Source organism: Dromiciops gliroides, chromosome 3 (genome assembly GCF_019393635.1).
Source record: "Dromiciops gliroides isolate mDroGli1 chromosome 3, mDroGli1.pri, whole genome shotgun sequence".
Lineage (NCBI taxonomy): Eukaryota > Metazoa > Chordata > Mammalia > Microbiotheria > Microbiotheriidae > Dromiciops > Dromiciops gliroides.
Window position 1 is genome coordinate 196,524,340 of NC_057863.1, and position 25,895 is coordinate 196,550,234.

At 36.4% G+C, this 25,895-nt stretch overlaps 1 protein-coding gene across 1 annotated transcript in view; it reads right to left on the minus strand.

Annotated features, from left to right (window-relative positions):
- Positions 1 to 25,895, minus strand: part of GBE1 (1,4-alpha-glucan branching enzyme 1) — a 271,477-nt gene that overhangs the window by 67,558 nt on the left and 178,024 nt on the right. Inside the window, exons 11-12 of the mRNA XM_043990842.1 lie at positions 22,703 to 22,813; positions 18,887 to 19,058 (exon numbers count right to left, since the gene is read on the minus strand). Coding sequence (XP_043846777.1) covers positions 18,887 to 19,058; positions 22,703 to 22,813 — 283 coding nt within the window. The remainder of the gene's footprint in view (positions 1 to 18,886; positions 19,059 to 22,702; positions 22,814 to 25,895) is intronic.

A 25,895-nucleotide genomic window follows, 5' to 3' on the forward strand; every position in this document is an offset into this window, starting at 1 on the left:
CACTATTATGTCTATGAATTCTTAAAACTCATTTAAGATCTCCCTAATGAATTTGGATGCTAAGGCATTGGAATGTTTGATTTATTACTGATATTGATTTGTTGTCAATGGTTCCTTACAGCATAAGGTAGTTTCCTTCTCCATTTCTTAGATTTTTTTTTTTTTTGCTTCTGCTTTGCCAGATAGGATAACTGAACAATTCTACCTTTTTTGGACTCAACTGATACATAATAAAAATCCCCCTGCTATCCCCTCAGTTTTATTTTGTGTCTTTTAAAAATGTATTTCTTATAGACAATAGAGTATGTAATTTTCTTTTCTTATTAAATTTCATGCTGTTTTGCTTTAGTGAACTGTTTTAGCCCTTTCACATTTAAAGTTATGAGAGTGATACCTTGATTGGGAGTAAAGCTAAGATGGCAGATGTAAAAAATTAATTGTGATTTGAGGTTTCTATGACACAATCTTTGCCTAAAATTAGAAAACCCCATGCGCCCTGACCCCAGTGTGCACCCGTGCACCCTAACCTCACTCCAGCGTGCAACCACGTTCCTGCATGGGCCTGGCCAAATTATAATGAAGGCGGTCCCACCATGACTGGAAGCCAGGTGATGGCAGTCAGGTCTGGCATCCTGAAGCTGAAGGGGGCTGGCAGTTGTAGAATGGCTTGTTAATTCTGTCAATCAGGGATGCTGGCCAATTAGCTTGGGGCTGTATGTCTATCTGCTCTGTTTCCTGGGAGCCTGGGGTTTGCTGGTAAGGAGAAGGGAGGAGACTAGCCATTCTGGCATTGGAGCTGGAAAGAGACAGGACGCAGCCGTGTGTTCTGCTGAGCCCTGGGCAGTGGTGTGATTCAGGTCGTATTGTTTTCCTTCCCCCATTCCTTTTTTTTTTTCCTTTCCCTTAATTCTACTAATCTTACTTGTGTTTTTAAGTTTGTTGTTGTTAATAAACCCTGTTCTGTTTTTGAAAGAGGGTGTTAATTTCCTTCCTTGCCCCACTATTGAGGCGAACCGCCTAACTAACATTCCCCTATTAAAATTTGGCCCCTACAGATTGAGCAGCCATCTAGGAGTTGACTAACCTAGTGAATTTTTTTAACCACCCCTCTCCCCCAAATTGGCCATGAGCCAACTAACCTGGGGGACATTTTTAACACTCCCCCAGTGCCTCCCTTAGCCTCCTCACAAACACAGTAAAAAATCTTTAGAATAATAGCATAGGAGAGCTTATCTTTCCCATTGAGCATGTTTAATATTACTGGAAACATTATACCTAAATTTAAACCTTACTATACTAGCATACTCATAGCTCAAATAGCTATAAATTTTATTCTCACTATTGTCATTGGTGTAATGTGGCATTTATCCCAAAAAAAACTGGAAAGAGAGGAAGGGATATGACCACAGTAGGCCACATGTTCAGAGGGATGCCAGAACAACTCCCTCTACTGAAGATGACCTGAGTTCAGAAACAGATTTAAACCAGTCTTTAGAATCAGATCAACAGAAACTGATCCCCCTACAGGATGTTACAGACCATACCCACAGAGGAGTGCAGCGTAAAACATATAGCCATTCAGTCCAAAGGATCTGAGTGAATGGAAAAAACATACATGGGTTTAATCAGAATCCAAAGTCAGTAATTTCACAGTTAAGGTCTATATTTAATACACATCAACCCACTTGGGCCAACATCACTTGTCTTATGGAAATTATACTAACCCCAAGTGAAATTGTAGATATTGTCACAGCAGGAAATTCCTTAGTAGCCTCAGGGAAAGCTTCCAGAGAATGGCCTCTCCAGGAGGCAACAATCCACAGCAATTCCAAGAATTAAAAAATGCTAGGAAAACGCTACTAAGAGGAATGGAAACCTGTTCTAAGAAATCTGAAAACTGGCAAAAATTTTTAAAACTCAATCAGGAACCTAATGAACAAATTAATAGATTTTATGATAGACTTTGTGAAGCTGGTAGGCAATTTACAAGACTGGACCCACTAGATTCAAAAGACCCTTGTATTGTGCATAATATATTTGTCTAGCAATCCTTGCCAGAAATCTGTGAAATTGTTTTATGACACAGTGTCCAGGCTGGAAAGATATGGCTATAGAAAGCCTTAAAGAAATTACCGCCTATATCTTTGAGGCAAATGAAGAAAATATGTCTAAGCAAAGCATTCTGGCACCAGCACTTTCAGATCAGGCATTTAAAGGTCAGTATAAAACCCCTAAGGTGTGTCAGTACTGTGAAAAACAAGGACACTCGTTGAGAGAATGTAGAATTAGAAAGCAAGAACTCAGGCAGGCAATAACTGAGAGTCCTGAATATTTTTTTCAGGAGAAACCAGAATAATTATGGAAACTTTTACCAGAAAGGAAACAATCAAGATAATTACATGCCTCATTACAACCAGAATCACTGTAATTGTAGACCCTATCAGGGAGGTACAGAAGGACAGAATCAGAATAAGGGTAACTCTAGAATCCCTCAGAGGGAGACACAGGACTGACAGTGTACAGGAAAGGAATGGACAATAGACACTGAAAATTTCATTTTTCCAGACCCTGAATATATCAACCCCCTTATACCAATCCATTCACCTCCCAAGAGTAATGAACCCCACGTGACCCTCAAAATTTGGAACATGTATTATGATTGTCTGTTAGATACAGGAACCCCTAAATCAGTCTTAGTGTGTAAACCAGACCCTGGATGCAATGCTATTGAATCTTTAAATGTGGTAGGAATCTCAGGTAAGGCCCAAAGAGTGGCAGAATTAACCCCTGGCATGTTATCTATGGAGCCTTTAACGGCAGAACATTCATTTTTACTTATGTCCGATGCCCCAGTAAATTTATGAGGTTGTGATCGCCTTTGTAAACTTAGAGCAACCATATCTTGTGCTCCAGATGGGGCTGTCTCCCTACAATTGCCAGAGGGTACTGTTCATTAATTATCGATTTTGATTGCGGATGCTCAAGGAGCAGTAGGAGATACACCCAAAATCCCCTCTGACATTCCTGAGTCCCTATGAACCTCATCCTCTTCTAAAATGGGGCTCCTTAAATCTGCTATGCCTGTTACTATTAAAGTTAAAGGGGGACCACCTCCATCCATTCCACAGTATCCATTGTCTAAAGAAGCTATAGAAGGGAACACCCCTATAATTGAGGCTCTGAAAAGTCAGGGTATTATTGTCCCATGAAATCATTCTCCACGTAATACTCCCATTTTGCCAGTTAAACAACCCAAGCCTGGGTCAGATGGCAAACCTGTTTATCGTTTTGTAAAGAATCTTAGAGCGATGAACAATTATGATATAACCTAGACATGCTATATAGTTCCTAGTCCTACCACCATAGTTTCTTCCATCCTATGTGAGGCTACATGCTTCACAGTGGTAGATCTCTGCTCTCCCTTTTTCTCTATACCAGTGCATGAGGACTTCCAATATTTATTTGCCCTTACCTGGAAAAATACACAGTAGACCTGGACTAGACTCCCACAGGGATTTGTAGACAGTCCTACATTATTTTCTCAAATCTTACAATAGGACCTGGCCTCTATTACTTTGGGGGGCAGGGGTGCTGGGGGGGCAGGGCAATGAGGGTAAAGTGATTTACCCAGGGTCACACAGCTAGTAAGTGTTGAGTGTCTGAGGCTGGATTTGAACTCAGGTCCTCCTGAATCCAAGGCTAGTGCTTTATCTACTGTACCACCTAGCTGCCCCCTCTATTACTTTTTTTTGCTCTATTACTTTTAAAGGCTCCACTTTAGTGCAGTATGTTGATAATTTACTTTTAGCCTCCCCTGATGCTGTGAGAAAGCTAGCCGCCATTTATTATTAGAGCTATACAAGGGGCAGCTAGATGGTGCAGTGGATAGAGCACCAGCCCTGGAGTCAGGAGGACCTGAGTCCAATTCTGGCCTCAGACACTTAACACTTACTGGCTGTGTGAACCTGGGCAAGTCACTTAACCCTCATTGCCTCACCAGAAAAAAAAGAAAAAAGAACTATACAAGAGAGGCCACAAGGTCTCTAAGTCAAAGGTGCAATGGTGTTTACCTCAGGTAGAATATTTGGGCTTCATTCTGGCTGCTGGAACTCGCTCTGTCTCTCCTAAGTGAGTCCAACAGCTCACTGCTCCCTCTACTAAGAAGCAGTTAAGGGCCATTTTGGGAGCACCTGAGTTTTGCAGACAGTGGATATCCTCTTTTGGTGAAATTACTAAGCCTCTTATAGCTCTAACCAAAAAGTCTGTCTCAGAACCTTTACAGCTGGATCCCCAGCATCTCTCAGCTATAACAGAATTGAAGCAGGCATTGTTATCTGCATCTGTACTAGGACTCCCAGATTACAGTAAGTATTTTACTCTTTTTGTATATAAACAGAAGGAAGTGGCTTCTGCAGTCCTGACTCAATCATTAGGACCTGTCCAGCGACCAATAGCTTATTATTCCAGCCAATTAGATCCTGTGGCCTCTGGGGTGCCACCCTGCTTCAGGGCAGTGGCGGCTACAGCCCTTTTGGTAGAAAAAGCCTCTGATTTGTTCCTCTTACAATACAATGTCCCCACGAAGTAGAGGCTCTCTTACTACACCACAGAATACAAGCCTTTTTGGATCAAAGGCTGGCTAAGTATGAAGTAACCCTGCTAGGTCATGAGAATATCACTTTAATACACTGTACAGTCCTTAACCCAGCAACACTGTTCCCTAACTTACCACTCTTGGGAGAGCCGTTGCATGACTGTGCCTTTTTCATTGATATGGCTGAGAAACCCTTTGATGATCTTTTGGATACACCTTTAGAGAACCCTGATATTGTCCTCTCCTGGACCACTGAAGAGTCAAGTCTATCACAGTTGATCAACACACAATGTTGTTGATACTGTGTACAATGTTCTCCTGGTTCTGTTCATCTCACTTAGCATCAGTTCATTAAAGTCCTTCCAGGTTTCTGTAAAATCTGCCTGCTCATCATTTCTCACAGCAAAATAGTATTCCATTACATTCATATACCACAACTTGTTCAGCCATTTCCCAATGGATGGGCATCCCCTCAACTTCCAATTCCTTGCCACCACAAAAAAGAGCAGCTATCAATATTTTTGTACATGTGGGTCCTTTTCCCTTTTTCATGATCTCTTTGGAAAAAAAAGATGGTGGTATTTCTGGGTTAAAGGGTGTGCACAGCTTTATAACCCTTTGGGCATGGTTCCAAATTGCTCTCCAGAATGGTTGGATCAGTTCACAGCTCCACCAACAATGCATTAGTGTTCCAATTTTTCCACAGCTTCTCCAACATTTATTATTTTCCTTTTTTGTCATATTAGCCAATCTGATAGGTGTCAGGTGGGACCTCAGAGTTGTTTTAATTTGCATTTCTCCAATAGGAATTTAGAGCATTTTTTCATATGGCATTAGATAGCTTTGATTTCTTTATCAGAAAACTGCCTGTTCATATCCTTTAACTATTTCTCAATTTGGGAATGACTTGGATTCTTATAAATTTGATTTAGTTCCCAATATATTTTAGAAATGAGGCCTTTGTCAGAAATACTGGCTATAAAAATTGTTTCCCAGCTTTCTGCCTTCTAATTTTGGATGCATTGCTTTTGTTTGTACAAAACCTTTTTAATTTAATGTAATCAAAACCATCCATTTTGCATTTCATAATATTCTCTGTCTCTTGTTTGGTCATAAACTATTGTCCTTTCCATAAATCTGAGACGTAAACTATTCCTTCCTCTCCTAATTTACCTATGGTATCATCTTTTATGTCTAAATTATGTACCCATTTTGACCTTATTTTAGTATAAGGTGTAAGATGTTGGTCTATGGCTAGTTTCTGCCATACTATCTTCCAGTTTTCCCAGCAGTTTTTGTCAAACACTGAGTTCGTATCCCAGAAGCTGGAGTCTTTGGGTTTATCAAACAGTCCATTACTAAAGTCATTTACTACTGCATCTCCTGTGCCTAACCTATTCCCCATTGATCCACCACTCTATTTCTTAGCCAGTTAGTTTTGATGACTACCACTTTACAGTAAAGCTTCAGATTTGGTAGAGCTAGAATCAATATAATAAAATTGACAAATTCTACCTAAATTAATTTCTGTATTCAGTGTCATACTAAACTACCAAAAATATCTTATATTGCTAGAAAAATTAATAACAAAATTCAACTGAAAGAATAAAAGGTCAAGAATGCCAAAGGAATTAATGGGGGAAAAAAATGAAGATAGGTGGCCTAGCCATATTAGTTCTTAGACTGTATTATAAAGTGGTAATCAGCAAAACAATTTGTTATTGGATGAGAAATAGGCAGATCAGTGGAATAGGTTAAATACATAATACACAATAGTAAAAGGCCATAGTACTCTAGTGTTTGTCAAACTCAAAGATCCAAGATTTCATTATTTGACAAAAGGTACTAGGAAAAATGGAAAACAGCATGGTCGAAACTGGGTATAGATTAGCATCTTACACCATATACTGAGATAAATTCAAAATGGGCATGTGATTTAAACATAAATTGTGATATCATAAACAAATTAAGGGAGCAAGAAATAGTTTATCTGTCACATAAATGAAGGGAAGGATTTATGACCAAATAAGAAATAGAGAACATTACAATATAAAAAATGGATAATTTTTATTATATTAAATTAAAAAGGTTTTGCACGAATAAAATCAATACAATTAAGATTAAAAGGAAAGCAGAAAGCTGTAAAAAAATTTTTTTTACAGCAAGTGTCTCTGTTAAAGGCCTTATTTCTCAAATATATATTGAACTGAATCAAACTTTAAAGGATACAAGTCATTTCCCAAATGATAAATAGTCAAAGGATATGAACAGGCAGTTTTCAGACAAAGAAATCAAAATGATCTATAGATATATGAACAAATGCTCTAAATCACTATTGAAAATAACCAACTCACACCTATCATATTGGCTAATATAACATAAAAAGGGAAATGATACACTATTTGAGGGAATGTGGGAAAAATGGGACACTAATGCACCACTGGTGGAGTTGTGGACTGATTCAACCCTTCTGGAGAGCAATTTGGAGTTATGCCAAAGGGCTATAAAACTGTGCATACACTTTGATACAACAATACCACTACTAAATCTGTATTCCCAAAAGATCAAAAACAAAAAGGAAAAGGACCTATTTGGATGGATATATATGGTAGACTTCTGCCAGTTGTGGATGACCATGGATCAGTGCCTTGAAGAGCCACAGGCCACAGTGTGGCTGTGCAGTCTGATATGGGAGCCGCAGCTCCTGCCACAATGAGGACATCGGAAAACTGTGCCCTCTGTTGCCTGTCAGTTCCTGCGTCTCATTTGTTTTTCTTTCTCCGGAGCTTGGAGGCCCACCTCAGCTGCACGCAAACTGCTCCTGAGTACTGAACTCCATTGTGCATGGTCCTTGGCCATCTCCTCCCAGCTGCCGGTGTCTATTCCCAGAGCCCTCAAGTCTCACTTGCATACATCTCTGTAGTGAAGCTGGGGGCATCCAGCAGGTCTTTGACCTGAGACTAACCGCATGCTCTATAGACGGCAAATTTGGTTCATCTTGTCACTTTACTGTTTGCCCAGACACACTTGGCAAACTTAGACATGTTTGAAGTAGCTTTCCCACTCCTCTGATTGATCTCAGAATCAAGTGACAAATTGTCACTGACAATAGAGCCAAGATAGGAGAATTGGCTTACGACATCCAACTGGTAGCTACCAATGTGTATCAGTGGAGGCGACACAGCACTCTGACACATGACTTTCATCTTTTTAAGATTAATGGTTAGGCCAAAGTCTGTGTAAGCTTGGGAGAAGCAATGCATCAAGGTCTGCAATTCACACTCTGAGTGACAGACAAGTGCATCTTTATAATATAATATATATAATATTATAATTATATATGTACGTAAATAAAATAACTTTTTCTGGCACCGAGAAACTAGAAGCTGAAGGAATATCCATCAATTAGGGAATAGCTGAACGAGTTGTGGTACATGATTATAATGGAATACTGTTGTGCAGACAATTTAAGAAAAATCTGAACAGATTTACATAAACTGATGCAAAGTGAGGTTAGCAGAAACAGGAGAACATTATACACAGTAACAGGAATATTATACAATAATCAACTGTGAATGACTCAGGTATTCTCAGCAATACAATAATCCAAGACAATTGCAAGGAACTCATGATGAAAAATGTTATCCACCTACAGAGAAAGAAAACTGATGAAAGCAAACCAAAGCATGCTATTTTTCACTCTTCATTTTTGTCAAGACCTTTTTTGTTTTCTTGCTTTGTTTCTTTCACAACATGCCTGATCTGGAAATGTTTTGCATGATAGAACATACATAACCCATATCAAATTCTTTCCTGTGTTAGGAAGAGATGATGGAAGGGAAGGAGAGAGAGAGAATTTGGAATTCAAAAAAGTTTTTCTTAATGTTAAAATTATTTATATTTAATTTTTGAAAAATAAAATATTCAAAGAATTAACGTTAAATATTTTTACATGCACTGGGAAAATGAAATATAAAACTAAATTTATGAGTTAGCTTTATATTTTACTCCATTTTTCTACTTTTTTTTAAAGTTATGATCTCCCCAACCCCTTCTGTTATCCTTCACCCTCAATATCCCCTTGCTGTTCTCAATACTTTTAGAGTTTTCCTTTCCTGATTTTCTTATTATTCTTTCCTTCTTTTTCCCCCCACTCTTCACTGGTCAAATAGAGTGCTCCTTCCTCTCTTTACCTTCAGCTAGTCCTGTTCATTAGCTTTTAATTTTCATTGTTTTGTGCCCATTTCCAGAGGTTCTTACTCTCTTCTTTGGGTTTCTAGTGTCTTACACCATGGATATAGCTGAAGTTGTTTTATGTTTGGCAAATAATTTCTGTTTTGGGGAGTTCTGAGAGCATCTAAGGTTCAAAGAATATGTTTAGTCCTCCCACCTTTCCTCTATTTTGTTGATCATGTTACCACCTGAAATAGCAACTATGCTTTAGGATATTTAGAATACTGAATAATTTTTCTATATTTATCTTGTACTTCTATTATTCATATTTCATTCAGCTCCAAAACTGCCAATTCCACTAGTTAGCAGGAAGATATATGAATTTTTCCTGTATCCCTATCTCTCAGGAAAAAAGGATTTTATACAATCAAATACAGTAAATTTAAAGTTAGATCACTTATTTTTTCACAGTGTAGTACATGGTAGATGAAGATTAATGCAGATTAACACAAAGCACCAAAAAAAAAAAAATTCCAACTTTCCTCCAATGGATTGGACAAAATGTTATGTTCTCCATTAAATATGAACTATTTATAAAAGGATGTCCTATTAAGCTTACAAAAGTCAAAATGTAACACCATATTGAGAGAATCCTTAATTTTAGCAATGGAAATTTCTAAGTACTGCTGAGATAGAAAATTGCTAGTTTGTAATTATAGCTCTCTCTGCAGGTATCACTCATTACTGAAGCCAACAGTAAAAGATCGTATTAAAATTCCTAAACAAAAATGCAACAAAACGATATATGTGTGTTTTTGTGTGAGATGACCCACATTGTGTAAACCAAAATAGTTCGTCCCTTATTATCAATCATATGGTTTGAACACAGATAAAACTGAGATTAGGGAAAGAAGCTGAAAAGTCTAACAATTTAATTTTTCCTGTCCTGATGCAAAAAGTTCACTGTAAAGTTTTCTGCTTACATTATTCTTTCAAATACCGTAATGTTCTTTTTGCCATTACTCAAAGAATCCCTAAATCATAAAGCATTCAAAAATGCCTGAAAGGGTCCATTGTACAGGACCAATAATAAACAAATTTTCAAATGTAACTCATAATCTGGGACTGAAAAAGGATAAACTTCTTTCTGCTCACACTGCCACTCATAAGGATCAGTCCCTCATCACTTCATGGGATTAGTCCAAGAACTTCCTAACTGATCTCTCATCACTCCCATCTATCCTACAGACTGCTGCCAGCATCATTTTCCTTAAGTACAGAACTGAACATGTCACTCCCATATGCAGTAAACTCCAGTGATTCCCTATTGACGCTAGGATAAAACAGAAACTTCTAGGTAGCACCTCGCCACCCATCAAATTGACAAAGTTGTTAAAAACAGGAAATGGCAAATGCTCCAGAAGCTGTGGGAAAACAGGTATATTAATGCACTTTTAGAGTTGTAAACTAGTCCAGCCACTTTGGAAAGCTAATCAGAACCAAAACCTGCATACCTTTGACTCAGTGATACCACTACACAGTGTAGTCTGTACCCTACACAGATCAAAGAAAAAGGAACCTGCAGTAGCAACCTGGTACATGGTGACAAAGACTTAGAAACTGAGGGCGTGCTCATTAATTGGGGAACAATTGAACAGGTTATGGTATATGGAATGATACTGTACTGTAAGAAATGATGACAAGGAAAGATTTAGAAAAATCTGGGAAGAGTTTTATGAACTGGAAAATATTATAAAGATAATTAATTTTGAAAGATTTAAGTTTACTGAAGATAGCATTACCTTTCACTTTTTCTGGTGAAACCAGAATTCTGAAAAATTGATTCTGGTGAACCAGAAACAATGGTTTTTCTTACTCTAAATAAGTACATTTTCATTTTTCATCCGTCTACTTTTTTTTATTCTTTTCTCTTTTCATGTACCCTTTTTATCTTTCCCACTGTAAATCTCCAAAAGAGTTTTATTCACTATAAATAATACTATTTGAATTCACAACACGATCGCTCCAAAAAAACCTCCAAATAATTCCATAGGATAATTCCTGGAGCAGCAAAATCCACAGAATAATGTGCTGAGATCATTTTCCAACCAATGACGGTTTGGAAGGTCAGAAGGAGGGAGCTGCTGTGTTGAGACAAGAGTGGAGCCCAACCCCACAGTCATGCTAACACAGATCCAGTCCCAGGAAGTCCTCACCAGAGAAAGAGACCCCCAGAGCCTCAGAATCAGCTGCAGCACCAGTGTTGTCTAGAACTTAGCTCACAGTCTGGTGAGAGGGCTGAGCCCTTGGCAGAGGGGAGATTATAGGGGTCTCTGCTGGGGCTGAGGCAGAACTTGGGTTTTTCACCCCTGCTGCGAACCAGGAGATAGGCTTTAGTAGCAGTGGCCCAGGTCAGGGAGGGGCACAGTCTCATTGACACTGAAAACCACAGCACACAAAGTTTTGCTGTCTGGTTGATTAGCAAGAAGGCCTGGGGTTATCTACAGTGGAAAGAATAGGCCAGGTGAGTGAAGAGCCTGCCCATCCTTAAACCATAACACCTGGGACTCCCTGAAGCTTGGGACAGTGCAGCCTGGAAACAATGCCATACTTTAAGGAGCTAAAAGTCAAGTAAAAGAAAGGCAAGATGAGCAAACAGAGAAAGGTGAGGACCATAGAAAGTTTCTTTAGTGACAAGGAATATTGAGGTACACCCTCAGAGGAGGATAGCCATGTCAGGGCCCCTATACTAAAGCTTCCAAGAAAAATATGAATTGGTCTCAGACCAAAGAGGTGCTCAAAAAAGACTTTGAAAATAAAGTCAGAGAGGTAGAAGAAAAAATGTAAAGAGATATGAGGGTGAAGCAGGAAAGACATGAGAAAAAAGTCAATAGCTTGAAAAATCAAATGGAAAAGGAGATACAAAAGCTCTTTGACAAAAATAATTGCCTAAGAATTAGGACTGAACAAATGGAAGTTAGTGACTTTATGAGAAACCAAGACACAATAAAGCAAATCCAAATGAATAAAAAAAAAAAAAAGAGAGAGGGCAATGTGAACTATCTTCTTGGAAAAACTGCTGACCTAGAAAATAGATCCAGGAGAGAGAATTTGGAAATTATCGGTCTACATGAAAACCATGATCAAGGAAAGAGCTTAGACATCATCTTCCAAGAAACTGTCAGGGAAAATTGCCCTGATATTCTAGAAGCAGAAGTTAAAATAGAAATAGAAAGAACTGATCAATCACCTCCTGAAAGAGATGCCAAAAGGAAAACTCCCAGGAATATTACAGCCAAATTCCAGAGCTCCCAGGTCAAGGAGAAAATATTGCAAGCTGCCAAAAAAAGAAAGAATTCAAGTACTGTGGAGCCCTAGTCAGGATAGCACAAGATCTAGGAGCTTCTACATTAAAGGATTGGAGGGCATGGAATATGGTATTCCAGAGGGCAAAGAAATTGGGATTATAACCAAGAATCACCTATCCAAGCAAAACTGCATATAATCTTTCAGACGAAAAAATGAGACTTCTATGAAAAAGACGACTTCCAGGTATTTGTGATGAAAAGACTTGAACTGAATGGAAAATCTGACTTTCATAAAAAGTTGGAGTTGGGTGACATTCCTGGAGTTGTGAAGTGGGTGAGTGTCTTGTGTCTAAAGCAGGATTGGGGCTGGGGTCCTCCTGGGTTCAGAGTGGGTGCTTTGTCTACTGTATCACCTAGCTGCCCCATGATGACATCTTTAGAGTAAAATTGAGGGCTGAGAGGAATGCCCTGGGGGAGGGGGAAGGGCAGAGGTAGCATGGGGTGAAATCCCACAAGAAAGAAACAGGAAAAGGCTTATAGAGTAGGGGAAGAGATGGGGGAGGAGCAGAGCAGTAAATGACCTTTACACTCATCAGAATAGGCTCAAAATCCTTAGTCTCATCAGTGTTGGTTTAAGGAAGGATTAAGACACATACAATTGGGTGGAGTAATCTATTTAAACTGGGCAGTAAATGAGCCTAGCACTCAACATAATTGCCTCAAAGGCCTTAATCTCATCAGAATTGGCTCAAGTAGGGAATAACATACACACTCAATTGGGTAGAGTAATCTATCTAACCCTGTAGGCAAATAGGAGGGGAAGGGGATAAGGGGGGGGGGGAGAGGGGAGGACAGATTGGGGGAGGGGACAGTCAGAAGCAAATCCCTTTTGAAGAGGAATAGGGTGAAAGAAGATAGAAAATAGAGTAAATATCAAGGGGAAGGGAAAAGGATGGAGGGAAACAGTTAACAATAATAACTGAAAAAGAGAAAAGGGAGGGAAATTGTACAAAAAATATTTATAGCAACTCATTCTGGTGCCTAAGAATTGGAAATCAAAGGAATGTCCATCAACTGGAGAATGACTGAAGGAAAAAAGAATAATACTATTCTTTTCAATCATGAGCAAGAATTGATTAAGTACCTACTATGTTCTGGGCACTACAAACAAATAAGTAAATGAGTGAAAAAGTATGCTGATTTAACCCAAAGAAATAATTGAAAAGGGAAATAAAGGAAATAAGGAAGTAAGAACAGGGTAATCAGAAATAAAATACAAGTAATTCTCAGTCTTCTTAAAAATAAATTCTTGGGGAAGATAGATGATGCAGTGGATAAAGCACCGGCCCTGGATTCAGGAGTACCGGCCTCAGACACTTAATACTTACTAGCTGTGTAACCCTGGGCAAGTCACTTAACCCCAATTTCCCTGCCAAAAAAAAAAATAATAATAATCTTAAATATTGTACTATACCATTATTGAAAGAGCAGAAGCCCAGATAAATGGGGATCATGTTATAGTGCCCTGTCCTCTATCATTCCTTATATGGCTATCTATCTATGGATTTCCTTTACTAAGGAAATCTGAGTCCATGTCTAGCTTTCTTTCCATTACTCTACACATTGACTAAATCTGAAGTTATTTTCAGGGGCAAATAGGTTGTCACCAGGGCTTTATTTCAATGTGGGCAGCTAGGCAGTGCAGTGGATAGAGGCTGGCCCTGGAGTCAAAAGGACCTGAGTTCAAATCTTATCTTGGACACTTACTAGGTGTGTGACCCTGGGCAAGTCACTTAACCCTAATTGCCTTAAACATCCAGGGCCATCTCCAGGCATCCTGATATATATCTTGCCACTGAAGCCAGATGGCTCTGGAGGAGAGTGAGGTTGGTGAGCTTGCACAGCCCCACCTCACTTAAAACCAATTCACTGCAAGTCATGGCATTACCCTGATGTCATGGTCCTCTTCAAGAACGAAGGACAAACAACAACAATATTTCAAAGCAGGCAGTTTGGGTTTTTTTGGACCCTTTCCATCTTTCTGAATCACTCAGCAATCCTATACAAGTCTTTTTGGTGCCTTAGAATAAAGTTTGTCTGACTTGTGACTTCAATTCATTACAAGAAGCTAGATGTTCTCTTACTAAATTCCATACATCTCTGGTATGACAATTTTCTTTTGGAATTGTTTTTCGATGTTCTTTGGAGTCCAAAGAATTCTATTCAGCAGAGAAAAAAGGGACAAGGTAAGAATTTATGGATTTGCTTATCTGCAGTTCATTATATTGTATCATTAACCCTGAGTAGTAGGCCTATCACTTCTTTGAACCTCTTTTCCCCTCAATATGAGTTTAATTTTAAAAATTCCTTTTTACTGCACTGAGCTTTATTACTATTGTTTCTTACACTGTTCCTTCAAGAAGATGCCAAGTTTTTGTGCTTATTTCCTACTTGTCTTTTCTTCTATGGTATATAAAAAGCAATATGGTGCAGCTAGGTGGAGCAGTGGATAGAGCACTGGCCCTGGAGTCAGGAGGACCTAAGTTCAAATCCAGCCTCAGACACTTAACACATACTAGCTGTGTGACCCTGAGCAAGTCACTTAACCCCAAATGCCTCACCAAAAAAGAAAAAGAAAAGGCAATATATACTTTAAAAAAAAATTTAAGCTGTTTCAACAATACACCAACATGCATTCATTAAACATCTAATGTGTGCCAAGCATTGAGTTAGGTACTGGGGATACAATGGGAAAAATGAAATAATCATTGTTCTTATGGAGCTAACATTCTATCAGGAGAAACAATAGGTGTATACACACACACACACACACACACACACACACACACACACACACACACACACACACCCCATATACAAAGTATATACAGGGTAAGTTTTTTTTTTTTTTTAGGCCTAGCAGTTAGAGAATCAGAAAGGTCTTACGTGAGTTATGAGTTGTATTTAGATGAAGGTTTGAAAGAAACTAGGTATTCTAATTGGTAGAGATGAATAGGAAGTATATTCCCCTTCTTGATCTCTCTAGAGCATCTGATATCATATAACACCCTTCCCTTCTGGATATTTTGTCCTCTCCAGCTTTTCATGACACTCTACCCCCTTTGTTTCCTTACGTGTCTTACTTCTCTTCACAGTCTCTTGCTGCATCAGCATCTGTATCCCTCTTCCCTTTTGTTCATCTACCATCACCAAAGCTCTGGGCCTCTCTCTCTTCTCTCTCTATACTCTCTAGGATAAATGTAGGAGAGAATTCAAGAAGGGGAATCCATACTGATGAATACATAGATACAGTTCCTTGAGGTATCAAGTGCTATTTTTCCCAAGGAAGAAGGAAGAACTCATAACCCCAATCTAAAAGTTGATTGTTATCTAAAGTATAGGATGGCATTTATTAAACTAAAATTTGACAGTAACTTTAGATAAGATCAGAAAATTTTGATGATATTAAATTAGGTCAGGGAAAAACTAGGATAATTTGTTTTGTTTATACACACAGTATCAGGAAAACTTCAAAAGCTTTAGCCAGCAATGAATTGCTTGACTAGCATAAAGCAGAAAACATGCCAAGACTCTTAAGTTCCTAAGAGAAAATATGACATAATAAGAATGTGAAAACATAACTTGTCAAGGGGGGGAGGGGACTTTGCTAGATAATGCTCCTCCTAGTTTCTGTCCTTTTCCTGATCTTTCAATTCATGATTTTTTTTTTCATTTTAAGAACTTTGCTAGCTCATTTCTTTGAGCAAATTAAAAAAAAATTTTTTTTTGAGGATTTTGGGATGTTTTTGTTTCTTGATAATTGCTTAACTGGACGCACCTCGGTGGCTCAATGAATACAGCACTGGGTCTTGGAATAGGGAGGAATAACTGAGATAACTATAATGTAAGAAACAGAAGGCATCAATCTAAAGTTATTTAATTTTTTTTAAAGGTATTGAAATTGTCCCCAAGATTTAGTTGGCTCAGAGACTAAGACTCAGGCTGTTAATGCAGAAGCTAAGTGGCACAGTGGACAGAGTACTGGGCCTGAAGTCAGGAAAACCTGAGTAAAAATTCAGCCTTAGATTTACTTAGCTGTGTGGCACTGGCCAAATCACTTAACAGGTTTTACTTCATTTCCCCATCTGTAAAATGGGGATAATTTTAGCAACTAACTCCCAGGGTTCTTATGAGGATCAAATGAAATAGTAATTGTAAAAGCACTTTAGCACTGTGCCTAGAACATAATAAGTGCTGTGGTAAATGTTCCCTACTACTACTACTACTACTACTACTACTACTACTACTACTACTACTACTACTACTACTACTACTACTACTACTACTACTATTACTACTACTACTACTACTGTTTGTTATTATTACTATTATTGTTATTGCTATAAGCCTCAATGAATATCTTTACCTTTCTTCTTCTAAAAGGTCTTGGTCAGCTATTGCTAATTAAATTTCCTTTTCTTATATGGTAAGAAAAAAACAAACTAAAAAAGACAAATCAAACTTAAGCTGCTTAGAGAAGCACAGGAAAGGTGAGAGAAGTGATAATCCTGTTGTAAATTGCTCTGCTCAGAACACATCTAGACTTCTATGTTCAATTATGGTGCAATATTTTAAGAATGATGTAGATAAATGGGAAAATGTCTAGAAAAAGGCAACGAGGATAATGAACAATCTTGTGATCATGCCATGTGAGGAAGATATTAGTCTGGAGATGAGGGCAAGATGGGTGCCTTCAAATATTTGAAAGGCTATTTCTCAAAAGAGGAATGTTATTTATAATCTACTGGGCCTCAGAAGGCAGAACTAATACTAATGGTAGATGTTTGAGTAAGGATATTTATAAGGAGATTGATAAGAGAGGAAAACAATACTCTAATTGATTTATTTCAACCTACCTATCTGAACAAGTCAAGACACCAAGAATGTTTTAAACTGACATATTTTTAAGACAGCTTCTGTAAATAAGAGACAGAAATCAATAATGAAAATTTGCTTTGTTCACTCCAAAATAAGTCACTCGTTATACTTCTTAACTCCATCAAACTCACAATAAGCTGGAGGGTAGGTTTGTTCTTGTTATTTTAACAAACTATTTGTCAATCTTAGTTTGGGTATAATATATGGAAGTGGAAAAATGATTCAGGGCTACAAATATGAAATACCCCAAAATTCTCAGTCTCAAGCTGCATTAAAAACTTTAAAAAGTTTTTTCTATGAAATGCTAAATATATGGAGAATTAGAAATGTGGGGAATTGATTTTTGTTTTATTTTTTCATTTAATTTATGTGTATTATGTACACATAAAGAGACTCCTATTTACATGGGGAAAAGTGACCATAATTATGATGATGGTGGAGATAAATAACAACAATGATATATACTCAATATCTAGGATGACAATATATAAATACATATCAATAATAATGCAGTAACAGTTGTAAAATTATTTAATGAGCTATATATATATTTTTTTACTTCTGCTTTTATTTATTGATAAAGGAAAAATTATTTAGAGCCACAGCTTTTACATGTTCAATTTTGTACATTTGCTGGAGTCTTCTGGAACTCGATTGACAACTATAGCTTGATGTTAGTGAAATATTTTAAATCTTAATGAAACAAAACAGATACACTTGGAGGTTGTTTAGAATATGGCACAATAAGGGTCATTGACTGTTCTGCTTTTTATCGAACACCATAGATACATGTTTTCACTAAATAGGCTTAGTTCACGCAAATCTTTTTTATTACTAGGTTGAGGTGTGAGCATTTGCTCTTACAAAACTTATTAAATTAAAAACATGCCCAGTAGACTTTGCTTACCTCTGAGGCTTTCCTGGGAAGAAACAAAGAGATAACTCATTCTGCATTCATTCATTCATTCATTTTACAAACTATTTATCTATTGCCTATTATGTGCAGGACATGGTGCTAGAGAGCTACAGGGGATATAAAGATAAACAAAGACCCTTCCTCTCTCAAAGCCTTATATGAGAATCTTGATTAATGCTAATCCCTTTTATTTATCAGCAAGCTGTATACAACTGAACCATTTCTTTCCCTCAAGACCCTAATGCTAATAAAATTACTTGAAGTTCAAATAAAGCATATTTAATTAATGTTATCATGCAAGGCTATTCTGACAAGTCACTTTACCTGATATGCTTCTCAAACATTTTTTTACTCCTTTTTAAAAGTAACTTGGTCATCACCAGTTTACAAGGACAAATCAGTCAACCTCTTGACCAATTTCCTCATCTCAATGAAGTAAACAAACCTGTTTCAACTTCATCCTTCTTCAAAAAAGGTAAACATTTATTTTATGAAGGGTCTATTCTTTGTCAATTCTACCTTGTGTTTATAACAAATTCTCCAACACTAAGAGGACTGAAAATTATTTATTTTAGGATATTATATCAACATATTTTTCATGTGGCAAATTCTACTATAATAAAAATTATTTAGACAACCACAAAAATATTGATTCCTAATTGACCTACTTTAAATAAATGTCAATTCAACAAAGATTAAGACAAGAAACTAATGCAAGTAGAACCTTAGAATTTCTTTAAATATTTTATCAGGACAATATTTTTTTGTATTACTTTCTTTTAATAATTTATGCTAGATGCAAATATAAAAATGGAATTTTAATTTATTATTTCCAACTTGATAGTATGAAAACGATTTATATATTAATTTAAATTATTTTGGATAGAACATAATCATATTAAATGCTTAATTGTATTCACCTGAAATTCATATTTAATAAGGATAAGACACACTTACCCATAAAGTTCAGATAGCCTTCTCCTCCAAGTGCATGAGTAATGAGACGAATCATTTTATGAAGTTGTATTCCACGATCAATAACTGGAGTAAGAGGGGACAGTATACTCATGTTTGTATACATTTCTGCATCCATCAACCAGAATGCCAGGGTCTTATCACCAACAAGAGCCTACAGCAATAAAAAACATGGGGACAAATAAAATATAAAATGTATTACAATTATAATTTGAGCCAAATTTACATATTGCAATTCCCTTCCTTAGAATGAATAGGTTAAGTGAGGAAAAATGAATTTCTTATTCTGCAAAAATTTTCTTGGAAGAATGTGAGCTAATAAACCAGTTTTACCTCCCTTCATATTCTTGGTCTTTTGTGTTTCAGATGAATTCTGTCACTTTTTTTCTGGCTCATTAATGTAATCCTTTGATAGTTTGGTTGGCACAACACAGAATAAATAAGTTAACGTAAATAGCATTGGCAGTATCAGAAGAAAGGGGTCCATGTGAAAAATTTGTGAGCCTTAATAGGTTTACTCCAATTATAATTATTGTTTTATTGTAATAATTTTGTCTTTCTAGCACTATATTTAAAAAATAGTGATAACAGGTAACCTTGCTTTATCCCCTGTATTTATTTATTTAATCTTTTAAATAATTTTTATTATTAATAGTCTATTGTGTTTAGTTTTCCTAAAATTAACCAATTCTGGCATTTTTGTATAACTATCTTAATTATAGTATATAATTTTTCTGATTTTCTGTGGATACCTAATATTTTAATTAATTAATACATGTGCATCTACATTATTTAGAAATAAAGGTTGTTGCTTTTTTCCACAATTTTGTTTCTCCATGGTTTAAATATTTGGATTAAAGGAATTTAGCAAGAACCCTTCTTTAACAATTTTTAAAAAAGTTTACATAATATTGAAATTAATTGTTCTTTGAATGTTTGATAGAATTTATTTAGAAATATAGCTGCTCCTGTGTGTGTTTTTTCCTTTAGGAGCTCATTTATGGGCTTGTTTAATTTGTGTTTCTATGGCTAGGATACTTACTTTCTCCATTTTTTTCTGTTTATATGGGCATTTTATAGTCATGATAAGTATTCATCCATTTCATGTGAGTATTATACTAGAATATAATTGAAATAAATAATTTCTAAAATTTTTTATTTTCTTATTAATTTATTTTGAATTTTCTTTCATTTTCACTCCTGGGAATTTACACTTTAGTAAAAATACTATGATTTGATCTGTCTTCAGATTCCACAGTTCTTTTCCTGGATGTGGAAAGCATTTTTTATCATGAGTCCTTTGGAATTGGCTTGTATCTTTGTATTTCTAAGAAGAGCTAAGTCTGTCACAGCTGATCATCACACAATGTTGCTGTTACGGTGTACAATGGTTCTTCTCACTTCACTTAGCACCAGGTTCATGTAAGTCTTTCAAGCTTTTTCTGAAATCTGCCTGCTCAACATTTCTTATAGCACAATAGTATTCCATTATATTCATACACCACAACTTGTTCAGTCATTTTCCAATTGATGGGCATCTCCTGAATTTTCGATTCTTTGCCACCACAAAGAGAGCTGCTATAAATATTTTGTGAGTCCTTTTCCCTTTTCTATGATCTCTCTGGGATACAGATCTAGTAGTGGTACTGCTGGGTTATTTCTGCTTTTCTACATCTCATTTGAGAGGGTTCTAAGATATCATATTATAGATGGCTGATTTTTGTAAAGGTGCCAGATAATTCTTAGTTTTATCTAGACCTCTTTACTTTTCCCATTATCACTGTTGTTGCTGGGTTTTTGTCCTTCTTTTATTTTTATTTGTTTATTGTTACTAACTTTACCAATACAAACTACTGACCAACTCCCAGAAACAGAAGAAATCTAATACAATTGCAGCAGTAAGTAACCCAGAGTGAGAGACAGGGATGGCATATGCCAGGCTGGTCAAACCACTGGCTCTACTTCAGCCACTCACACCCTGATGGAGAAAGCCTTAATCTAACTGTACTCTAATTTAATTTAGTTTAATTTAATTGTACCCTAACACCATGGGGTTTTCCTATATCACTTAGTTGAAATCCCCTACTTATGTCGGTTCACACTAGTTGAATATGAGCTCCTTCAGTACAAATACTTTCTGGGAACAATACATAGCATATAATAAGTACTTTATTTTTTTTCATTCAATCATTTCTTCACTTATATATACATTTGAGGCCCTAAATTCTTATAGCTTGTTTTCTTTCATCTTCTCCTTTTATATTTTTCACTTTTGTTGGTGAGAGAGGAGAGTGCTTAGTACCAGTGATCTCTACTTGAAATCTGCTTCTACTTGCCTGCCCTTCCTCTTTTAAACACAGAGGCTCCCTGATTAAAAGTTTTTATGCTTTTTTATGTTTTAAACTTTTTAAGATTTATCATGAGTCCTCCCTGAATCTATTCTTCCACTCATTCCTCACCCCCTAACTTGAGTTTTCTCTCTTTCCTTGTTGAGCTAAATGTATTTCTTATTTGTGTGTGTGTGTGTGTGTATGTGTGTGTGTGTGTGTGTGTAGGTATGTATTCTATTCTCTTTTGTCTGCCTCAGATGAAAGTGTGGTTCAAGTGATACCTCCTCCCTCAGTCCTTCCTCTATGTTCATATAGTCTTCTTGAACACCCTAATAATGTAAGATAGTAAATTCCATATCCCTCTTCCTCTTCTGTTCTCTGATTTATTCACTTTTCCTTACCTTTTCTTTCTTAAGTTAATCAAAACATAACAAAAGAATTTCCAGCTTTTCTAGTCTTATTTCTGAGGACACCTGTTTCTTCTCTCACTATGCAAATGTAAACACTTCATCTTTGTGTATTTCAAGCTTCTAGATAATTCTGAGTTCCTATAGAAGTTCAGTTCTCATTTTTGATAGGCTAGTTGTTATTGTAGTATTAATCCCTTCATCTAAAGATTTCTTCTTGCTTTCTTTTACACCATAATCTTCACTGTTATAGTAATAGCTCTTTTTTGTTCACTCATATCATCTTCATTATTTCCACTTTTTTTTAAAGTTTTGCTCATGAAAATTTCTATCCTTCCCCTACTTTTTCTCCTTTTCCTTTCCCTTATTTTTTTTTTATTAAAAAAGCTCTTTTGAACTGATGAAGGATGAGTAGGTTTAGATAACCACTCACCAGGCCATCCTGAGAGAAGATCTTCTTTAACTGGAACTTGTTCTACTTATCTGAGTTATTGAAAGCTGTAACAATTTCTCAAAACTGACTTATTCTAACAGCTTTCTATTTATAGGATCATGTAATTTAGAAATAGAAAGGGCCTTAGAGATCATTCAGTCCAATTGGTTCACTTTACACTGTAATAAAAATAAGTAATATCAGAATAAATATCAAATGTGTTTGGTAAATGAGAATACTAAGGATGCTAGCTAATTTTATCACCATATTAATCAAAATAGATATGAGACTAAATTTTGAAGTCAAATTCACACAAGGATTTTTAGTAATAGTTTCTATATGTAATATATATATATATATATATATATGTATATATATATATATATATATAAAAAATCAGTATAGATTTTGTCAAAACTTAAGTATACCATGCCGAGGATTGTTGGTAGGGAAATGAAGTATGTGAATAAAATAAGGAGCTAAGTTCTAAAAACTACAAAAAACAAAGTAATCTTATACATTTACACAATTAAGCTAAGTAAAAATATTTCAGTCATAACTAAATTTATTAAATTTAAATATAGTTAAATAATGGATTTAGATTTATAATTACAAATACTTGTTTTACCTGATCATGACTCTCTGCATATGCAATACACTTTTCAAGGTAGCGCCTGTTTATGAGGGTATGCACAATGTTTCCCATATTCCAGTCTTCATCTTTAAATTCCTTAAGTAGCTAGTCAAAACAAAATTTTTAAAAATAACTAAAATGAATTGTCTTATGATACATATTTTCCTCCACTATGATTGTTAACTTCATTCAAGAAAACAAAGTTATAAAATAAAGAACAGGCACTATGTTTCAGGGAATATATTGACAAAAATAAAAGTCTCTGCCCTTATATGTACTCAAATATGAATATGAAATAGATTAAGAAGAGAAAGAATATTTGTGAAGACTTCACTCAGTTCAGCAGACAACTGAACTGAAACCTGATGAAAAATAAGAATTTTAAGGGGTAGAGATGAGGAGTGAGAGTACTGTTGGACAGCTTATACAAATGTACAGAAGGAGATTGCCTATTTAGAGTTGGGAGAAGTCAGAAGATCTGGAAATCTAGTTTGGCTTGAATGTGGAGGGCAGGAACATGAGAGTAGAATAAAGCCAGACTGCTAAGGGTTATAAATACCAGGCCCTTCTTTATTTTATTGTGGGTACAATAGGGAACCTCTGAAGGTATTTGATCAGGGGAATAATATGGTCTAATCTATGTCATAGAAAAAGACTGATTGGAGTTAGCTGAGAATAGAAGGAAGAAAACCAATAACTCATACAGAAGATGATGAAGACATTGACTAGGATGGTCACTATGAGAGGAAATGAATGATGCAAAACATGAAATTAAATTGAGATTTAACATTTGGTTGTAGTATGAGGAAGAGAGAAATTGAAGATGACTAAAAATATGAAAGTAAACGAGAAGATGGTTGTCAACAGACAACTATGTGTCAGATGGGCATATTTAGAAGGAAAGATAGGCTGCCCTTTTGGACAGGTTGAGTTTGACAGATTTATAAAGATATCTAGTTGGTGTTGGAGAATAAGAATTCAGGAGAGAGAATAGGGCCATGTACATAATTTGTGAATTATTTACAGATAAGATAATTCAGCCACTGAGGGGGAAAGAAATCATCCAGATTACAGAGAAAAGGTACTAGGACCAAGGTCTTGGAAATGGCCATCGTAAAGGATACGAACATAAATGGTGGTCCATCTACCAAAGGAAACTGAGAAGAGGTGGCCAGAGAGGTAGAAATAAAGCCAGATATTTGTCATGAAAGCAAAGGAGAAAAACTAAGAGCAAGGCTGGGAATCAGTGTCAAAGTCTATTAAGGGGTCAAGGAGGAATGATGGCTGATAAAAAGGCATTTTCTTTAGCAATTAACAGATTACTGGTATCTTTGGAGAGAGAAGTTTTAGTTGAGCAGTAGAGGGACAAAGCCATGTTTCAAGGGAATGAGAAGTGAGTAGGAAGCTAGGAAGTAAAATCAATGAATGATCTTAAAGCATTTCTTTCCAGGCATTTATCAGGGAAGGAAGAAGAAATTTTAAATAATTCCTAGAGGGGATGTTAGGGCTTAAGTGAAGAATTTTTAAGAATTGTAGATAATTGACCAATCTGTATACAGAAGGGAAGTGACCAATAAAAATAAAGTATCATCAATGAAAGAGGAAGGACATTATCTCCTAGAGGAGATGATATTAGGGAGACAATTAGAAGGGTTAGCCATGACAAGGAACAGAGACATTCCTTTCTTTGATACTAGACAAAAGGAGGAGAGGAAGAATGTAGATGTTCAATGGTTAGGTTGTGTGTATAATAGGGGACTTAAAAGAGTTCATGGCCTTTCATTTCCTCAGTGGAACAAGTGGCAGCATGATCAACCAAGACAGTAGAGGAGAGGGGGGAGAGGGAGTGGAAGCATCATAATGGACTTGAAAATGTAGGACAAATTTTGGAATAACTGCTGGGGAGTGAGGCATAACAGAGAGCCAGTTAAGGAAGAATAAAAAGATTGCTCTGTAGCAGGGGACAGATGAGATTAAATATATTAATCTGGAGTGAATCCAGTTATGAATTGTGTGATTTATTCTACAGATGCAGTCAACAAGTGTCTATTAAAAGTTTACTTTTTGTAAGGAATTGTGATAAGTGATGGGGAATACAAATACAAGCAAAATGACAGTACCTGCCCTCAAGGAACTTACATTCTATTGGGGGAAGTAAATATACAAAAGAAAGCTAAGAGAAGTTGGAAGATGATGGGGAAGAGCAATAATAGAAAAAGCTCTGAGTAAAGCCTGCAGAGTTAATGAGACATGGCTGGTCATGGTACCCCCTCTTTAAAACATATTCTGAGAGGAGTCATACAGTCAGAGATAGAGGCTATAGGGATAGAGAGTTATTCCTGTATGTGAATTTGGAGTGACCTTTCAAAAAGAGGAGGATGCTGGGGAATGGTAGAAGTCTGGAGGAAGAAATATCCATTAGTGCCAGAAGATAGAATGAATGAGATGAAGGGATAGAAGATGAATGATACTCGTTAACAAAGTGAGTATTCCAGAGCATACAATGGAATTGAATGACATAAAAGTATGTATACTGTGAAGGAAAAATCAATCAATCAATATTTATAAAATTAGGCACTGTGTTAAGTGCTGGGGATACAATTAGAAACAAAAGAAGGCAAAAGACAATCCCTGTCCTCAAGTAGCTTACAATCTAATGAAGGGGATAACATGCAAACATATATACAGAGCAAGCTATATGGGATAAATAGGAAATAATTAATAGAGGTAATGCACTAGAATTAAGTGAGGTTGGAAAAGATTCCTGTAAAAGACAGGCTTTTAGTTGAGAGACTTAAAGGAAGTCAGTAAGAAGAACTGAGGAAATAGTACAATCCAGTCATGGGGGAAAGGCAGAGAAAATTCCCAGAGGCGAGACACCTAATATCCTACTCGGGACAGCCAAGCAGCCAGTCACTGGATCAAAGAGAACATGGCAGAGAATAAGGTATAAGAAGACAGGAAAGATAGGACAGGACTAGATTATGAAGGGCTTATGCAAGGGTGATGAATACCAAACAGAATTTCATATTTGATTGTATTGTGGAGGTGAAAGACAGCAAAGAAAATAGTAAAGGAGCAGTCAGATAGGTATAAGGTAAATCAGGAAAGAGCTGTGCCCTGAAAACCTAGAGAGAAAATTGTATTGATGAGGGGTGAGCAATAGTGCCAAAACCTGCAGAACAGT